General features: G+C 38.2%; 1 protein-coding gene across 2 annotated transcripts; it reads right to left on the bottom strand.

Annotated features, from left to right (window-relative positions):
- Positions 1 to 1,033: 1,033 nt before the first annotated feature.
- On the bottom strand, positions 1,034 to 6,703 carry LOC18601011 (uncharacterized). Of its 2 annotated transcripts, none has more exons than XM_018120429.2 (13): positions 6,236 to 6,703; positions 5,697 to 5,838; positions 5,294 to 5,430; positions 4,957 to 5,158; positions 4,623 to 4,861; positions 4,432 to 4,546; positions 4,185 to 4,329; positions 3,943 to 4,088; positions 3,564 to 3,736; positions 3,031 to 3,429; positions 2,900 to 2,955; positions 2,583 to 2,785; positions 1,034 to 2,501 (listed from the first exon to the last, which is right to left on the bottom strand). In XM_018120429.2, the coding sequence occupies exons 1-13, from the start codon at positions 6,458 to 6,460 to the stop codon at positions 1,210 to 1,212; spliced, it is 3,474 nt and encodes a 1,157-aa protein (XP_017975918.1). In that variant the 5' UTR covers positions 6,461 to 6,703; the 3' UTR covers positions 1,034 to 1,209. The 2 variants fall into 2 exon arrangements, with proteins under 2 accessions (XP_017975918.1, XP_017975919.1); XM_018120430.2 differs by having other exon boundaries at positions 4,432 to 4,540.
- Between the last annotated feature and the right edge of the window lie 203 nt (positions 6,704 to 6,906).

The following is a 6,906-nucleotide window of genomic DNA, read 5'->3' as shown; positions in this document are numbered from 1 at the left end:
TCGGGTATATTCCGGAGACATGTAGTTCCCAGGTTGCTTCCATGGAAAGATTTGTCTAGGCTCAATGATGGAACAGTTTTGTCTACTTTCGCAAAAGGGTTCTTGATCAATGTGACCGAATCAGGTGATGTCGTTTTGCTTAATGATGTTCCAGTGATCTTTCCGGAAATGTATGATAGCCATTTCCTCATCGTACATGGCCTTGCTCAGTTTATAATGCCACCAAAAAAGCAAGAATTAGAAGAAGAATCTTTATCAGAACTTGGGGATTACGGTAGAATCTGCCAAATTTTGATGAATATGGAGGGCCATAAGAAAAACTTCGTATTTTTGGTATGTTGGCATTCATCACTGTGGCTTTTCTTCCATTTCATCTAACATTCTTATCCATCCAACTGTTTTTTTTAAGGTGATTTATTATTAAAGCCAGCCATCAACCTGCCACTTCAAGTCTTAAGTCCTCATTGACAAAAGACTCTTGGTGGCATAATAGTTGCCTTAGATGGGTGAAGATTATACAATTATAACCTGTGAGACTCTGCCCAAAAAGCAATTGGCAACACATCACCATGAACAAAAGAAAACACCTATACAAAAAGATCATCCTAGTTCCAACAGAACACAACAAAGAATCCAAGAGATTCATCAAAACTAAAAACATTGAGCCAAAATCAAAGCAACAGCTTACAGTAAAACAACAAATGGAGAGCTCAAAGAATCTCTCCACTTGCCAAAACCTAGGCTACAAGACCTCCCAACATGTTGTTCTTTAAGATCTCTTCTGCAGCAGATTGATCGCCCTCGTATGCAGCCAACACGTCCGTCCAACTTTTAACTATTTGCTCTAGAGCACTTAACTTCTACAATTCTTGTTTGTAGCTCATACTACAGTTAGTTGTATTAGCAACATGGATGAGACAGAATTTTGAGTTTAAATCAAATATATTTCTGTTGACATTCAAGGAAACTGAATGTTGAATTGAGGCAATAATTCAGAAATATTGTACTAGCTTTTTTTGAAACTTGATCAACATTGATATGAGATGCTCTTTGCCAGCTGATATGTGTAAATACAAGGTTAATAGATTATAAATTAAGCATATCTAAATCCAGATACAATTCTATAAGAACAAAAAGATCTTTGGCACAGGACAAAGTTGAACATCCATTTGTTTATTCTGCAGCCATATTAATCTATACATCATTTATTTACTTTGTAATTTTAGAAGTGGAGGTTTGAGGATCATTTGAGACAGTTTCAGGAGAAAAAGATTGTAACCTGTATCTATAGCTGGTGTTAGTTTCCTCATCCTTTGAATTCCCAGAGAAACTGGCCCTTGCCAACTCCCTTAGTTTCTTCACATCATTCCTTGGATCAAATTTAAGTCCTTTTCCCCTTTTACTTTCCCCTGGTTTCTGCACAGTATGAGTTGTCTCTGCAGCTGTACCTGTTGCTTTAATAATTGGTGAACCCGGACTGAGAAGAGGGACTACTGTTGCAGTCATGGAACTAAATTGGCCACCATGAGGTTCCCTGTGATCTCTTCTTACAAATTCAGTTTCCCTACTTCGAGGAAGGGCCGGGACTAAGACTGAGTTTGCTTGTGAGGAACCAGGTATGACTCTTGACCAATGCTTCCTTGGGAGGAAAGGCAACAGAAGACCCTTAGCAGCAAACTTCAACCCGAGTTTAAAAGAATTCTTATGTGGCTGAGAGATACTTAGAAGGCATTTTATCAGTGCATACCACTCATTTACAAGTTGAGCAACAAAGGAAAGGAAAAGGAGAGCCAGCATTAGAAGTCCCAAAGTTTTTTCTCTGACTGAATTTGATTTATTCATACTGATGGACAGACCAAAGACGCCTGCCTCACTCAACAGAGAAATGCTTTCCACAATGTAAACTCCCCTTCTGATGTGTGGTTTGAGAGTAAATAAACATAAGAACTGCAGCAGTGTGATCGTCAATGCACAAACGCTTTGGCTTGATCTGTGTGATGAGTAGGATCCAGAGATTACTCCCAAGCAGACTCTTCTTAAAAGATCAACAATAATATAGGAAGATCTAGCACAACCTAAGAACCTCTTAAACAAGGAAATTTTCATTTCTTCGTGGCTGTCATCTGAGCTGACAGCCCTCATTCTTCCGATTCCATTTTGGCCACTTCCAACCCACCTAGGCATAGTGTTTGAGTCATTCTGGTCAACAAAGACAAACAATGGAGGACCCTTTTGGTCCTCGAATAGAATTCCAAAGCGAGAGAGGAATGATGAAGGCAGTCCATCCATATAAAACCATTTTCCATTAGCAGGCCTCCCCACTAAGAAGAACCACAGTTTTTTATGCCATTTTTCCTCAGCATTGGCATGTCTGATTTCTTTGTACCGAGCAAGGCTGCCAGTGAAGACGGTAATTGTGAGGAAAAGGCATACAGATAAAATAAATGCTGCAGGGATGGCTAGCAACAAAGCTCCAGTGATGATCCCCTCAATTGTACCACCTATCGATCATATATATCCTTAGTTCATGGAAACATCAAGATAATCTATTGAAACCAGAAGTCATAGCTATAATTTCTCACCTCTTATTACAAATGCAGAAGACTGGGAGATACACGGTAGCATGAGAATTACAAGGAGGAGTTCGAACCTCGGAACTGAAAGTATCCCTTGAGCTGCTGTCCCTATCCTCCATCTTAAGAAAACTAACAGTGCAAAATGAACTATTAGCAGGCTACCCACTCCTATGCTCAGCCAGAACAAGTTCATTGCCATGTCCTGCCAACTGTTAAAAAATCTACTTCAGTACTTTACTAATTGCAACAAAAATCAACTGAAAACTTGTTTTTAAAATTAGTTCTCTTACGCCACTAAATTAAAAGTTAAATTTTGTATCTACCCTTTGTAATTCTCCAATTTCTTGACAACATTGCTAGCAGATAATGGCTCTCCCCTCTGCATAACAGTGAAGAGAAATTTAGAGGTTCTCATTTAAAAACATAATATTAACACCATAAGGAATATACCAACCAAGAAAAAGGTGAAGTATTCATTTGAATTAAGAGGTAGCCCAAAAGGAGAGTCTTCTTTGCTTATGTTTTGCCTTCCATGGAGCCAACTGAACTTTGAGTCAATTTCAGCTGGAAATAGTAACTTTCGTTGCACGTAAGATGAGTTATCTAAGCCAATGTCATGGTAAGCTCTCTCATCAGAAAGGTATCCGCTAAACCAGCTACTGGGTCTCTTCACGAACCTCCCTTGATCCAAATAAACATTGTTAGGCCAAATTGAATAGCCATTCCTTTTCCATGGAAGTTTCTGTCGAGGTATGAGCCACCTAAGACCTTTTGTTGTCTCAGAATATTCAATGGGTTGATCAGACAATAGCCAGTCTGAAAGGACAAACACTTGCAGGTGTCCTATCATTCCCTGTGATGAAAATTTTTCCAAATCTTTACTTTGAGCTTACTGATGGCACAAAATGTATAATGTTCTGGTACAAATTTGAATATAGAGAAACTTGCTAGCATGTTGACACTATCAAGCTATTGAAAATTGCTTACATGTAGATTCATTGATGGATCAGAAGCTACAAAATTATTACTTGCAGAGTTAAGTTTACTTATTGCTCCAAGATTTGTGGAGGAAAGTGAAAGAATAGCAGCAGCTAGTGTTGTTGCTAAGACTCCCGAAGTCACAAATGAGTGCAGTGCTGTTGATATTGCAGGTGTTGAATCTGTGTATAATAAGAACCAGAACTTGAGAAATAGTAGTCATGCCATACAGAATAAACTATTCTTCTTTCAGGAAAAATGTCCACATATTACCCTGTGGATTTGCCTGTGCTGAAAATTAAAATCTCAGTGAGACATGGACTATGAGAAAGTATAATAGTTCAAAAGAAAAATAGGATAGTGAAAACTGAAAAGTAATTATTCTTACAGTGAACCATTTCAAGTCTATTAGATGCCAGATTCATATTTCCTGAAATATCGTTAACTTTCCCTTCAGGAATGGTAATTGACACCTTACTATTACTTACTGCCAGAACAGTCAAAGAGTAAAGAGCTCTTGAAAGTTCTTTAAACCTACATGAACAACAATGTTGTTAGATGCATCACAGAATGACATGACTGCTTCTTGAGCGTCAGATATTGAAAGTTTGGATCTCCATATGCACCTGCCTTATGAGTCTCCCTCCATTCACCTCTATCATGGAGGCTTCAAAACCAAAAACTGGCTTCGTGAACTCAACAATTGCATTGATATTGGACTCCTTTGTGACATTTTGTGAACTGGTACTTAGGCCTACTCCAGGCTTGGCGCAATCTTTGAGGAAAATTCATCAATTAGCTCCACAAAGATGCTGTAGGCCAAAAAAAGAAGATTGCACTAACTCTTTCTGGAGGCCAAACTGTGGAAAAAACATACCATAGAGGAATGTAAGTGCTGCAACAGGTGAGACAGGAGTGCTTGTTCTGCCGATCAATAAGCCAGCTTGTAGTTTGACTGTGATGATTTCAGTTTCTGATGCAATATTCTTGAGCTAAAAAAATGTTAATATGTAAAATTGTCTTCATAGGGATGTAAGTCAAAGAAATTTAATGATGTTGGCTGCTTACACGAAAAACAAATCGGTGGTTTCCATGAGTTCTCTCATGAACAGGTATCAGACTACCAGAATTCACATATAATGCAGTTAGGATCTGCTCTGTTGAATTAATGACTGGAATGCTGAAATCCAAGTACACCTCCAAATTCTTCATTCTGTTAGTTGCAAAAACAGTCCTGGGAACCCCATTGATTGCCAACTCATTTGATGGAACAGATGACGAAAGATCAACCCACACCGGTCGTCTATCTATGACAAGTTATGCAGATAAGAACAATTAAAAGGTTCAAAAATGAGATTTTGGCCAGTAACATCAATGCACAAGTTGTTGACTGATGTCTCACCAAAGTGAATAATTGCAGTGGAAGCATTGCTCCTGGTGAAATTGTTTCCAGCCCGATCCTTGCAAAAATCATCTGCCATTCTAACCACTACACGCGCATATCTATGTTTCATGGATAGAACTAGTAGGAGACTGTATTTGATGTTGGGTTTAATGATGCTTAGTGAGGATGCTTGGACCTGAGCTGGACCGTCAATACTAACCTACAAAATGAATTGTTATCATATTCAAGCATTAAGGTACTAAATAATTGATTGATGCCCCTTAGGAAGAAGGTAGTCTTATGAACCTCATCTCACATTCAACAAGCAAGTTCTGAGCAAGAGCACCCTACTTACATCACAGTTTGATGAGTTCACACACTTGAAGCCACCATGTCCAGTGCAAGCTTCACTGAATGTAATGTCAATTGTAATTTTTTCCGCACTCGTGTAATTCTGTTCACTTGACATAATTGCTGTTGGTGGGATTGTATCTTAAACAATAAAAAGAAAAAGAAAAACACAGACACAAACTTTAGATTCCTATAAACAAGAGTATAAACCATAAGTAAAATATGAAAGATATAAACTTTCATCTTTATGAAAGATCACTGCATTATCAGAAAAACTAATATCTGCTTAATTTCTTGGTGACAGTAAAAAAGGTGCTCTTCTGTAGATAAAGCAATGGCTAGTCATCCGCAAGAAGAGTGCAACTCCTCAGTAAGAAGATATATGTAAAGTGGATATATTTACTTACCGATAAACCATGAATAAGCTGAAGAGTTTTTCTCTCCATTTCGGGTTGTGACGTTGAGAAGGAAGTTATGCTCATGATTTGCAGTTAAGTTTCTCAGTACTACGGTACCAACATGACATGGTCTCAATCGCTGGCCATCCAACTGCTCATCAAGAACAAAGTTAAATATCTTTGTAAATTCACAATGAATAGACCCTCTCAAGCTAAAGTAGTTGGTAAATTCAAGGTCCACATTGACCTCTGGAGAAGGATTTTAACTCTGCAGAAACCATCAACTACGTTAGGTACACAGCAACAGACTCTTTTAAGTTGTTTCTATATAGTAACTCTGAACTGCCAGAACATATATGTCAAAATTATCTTTTGGTTTAGCATTTTTAGTACTTGTGCAATATTCCAAAACTGAAGGATTTAACATTTTAGATTCTATAAGCTAGCTATGGTCTTAAATACACAAACTGGAGGATCTAAAGATTCAGCTATCTTTACTTGACTGAGATCAAGCACAATGGGGGAGAAGTGATCAGGAGGAGTAATACCTCACAGTAAATAGAACAACTATTATTCCTGCAAGCATTAGAACCATCAGCCCTTTCAACCGAGTACCGAAAACTAGCAGTGGAGAACCTTGACCATGCTGGGGGAGTTTGATCAAAATGAATGTAAACAGCTGAGTCAGCAAAGTTCAGTGCAACCACCACCATCACGGCAACACAAACACTCAGTTTAAGAAACCTGAACAACCCCATTTCAGGAATTGCCATCTACTTCAAAGTCAACCGGCAAAACCAGAGGAGAAAGATAGGAAGAGAGGTTTTGAGTTGTTGAGAGCTTAGCAAACATTGAGAGTTGTAGCTTTCACCTGATGCTCATTTAAGTTTGAAGAAGTGAAGAAAAGTTGTGGTCAACCACCACCAACCATAGTAGTTAATCTCATTAACTGCTGATATTAAGAAGTTCACATTCCTCCATAGCTACCATTGGCCTTGATGCATCTTTAATTTAATGCAATTGGTATTTTTGTTGTATTTTATTTCTTGCCCTTTTGAAAATAAAAGAAGTTAATGTTGACCCCATTACTGCCTGCAACATTTGCTCTCATTGACACATAAATGTTGTGGCACTCAGTGGTCAGTATCATGCATGCAAAAGAACTAGTTTTCCTCTCATTTCCCAAGTACATTATGTGCCTTCTTTATCAGTGGATCAG

The sequence above is a fragment of the Theobroma cacao genome, chromosome 4 (assembly GCF_053813885.1).
Source record: "Theobroma cacao isolate CCN51 chromosome 4, ASM5381388v1, whole genome shotgun sequence".
Lineage (NCBI taxonomy): Eukaryota > Viridiplantae > Streptophyta > Magnoliopsida > Malvales > Malvaceae > Theobroma > Theobroma cacao.
The sequence above is the reverse complement of the archived record's forward strand: the minus strand, read 5'-3'. Positions and strand labels throughout refer to the sequence as shown.

Coding starts and splice junctions, on each gene's coding strand:
- LOC18601011 (XM_018120429.2), bottom strand. CDS start 6,460: ATGGCAATTCCTGAAATGGGGTTGTTCAGGTTTCTTAAACTGAGTGTT. Junction 3,430..3,563: donor ATCCATCAATGAATCTACAT/GTAAGCAATTTT, acceptor TTTTCATCACAG/GGAATGATAGGACACCTGCA. Junction 2,956..3,030: donor AATACTTCACCTTTTTCTTG/GTTGGTATATTC, acceptor ACTGTTATGCAG/AGGGGAGAGCCATTATCTGC.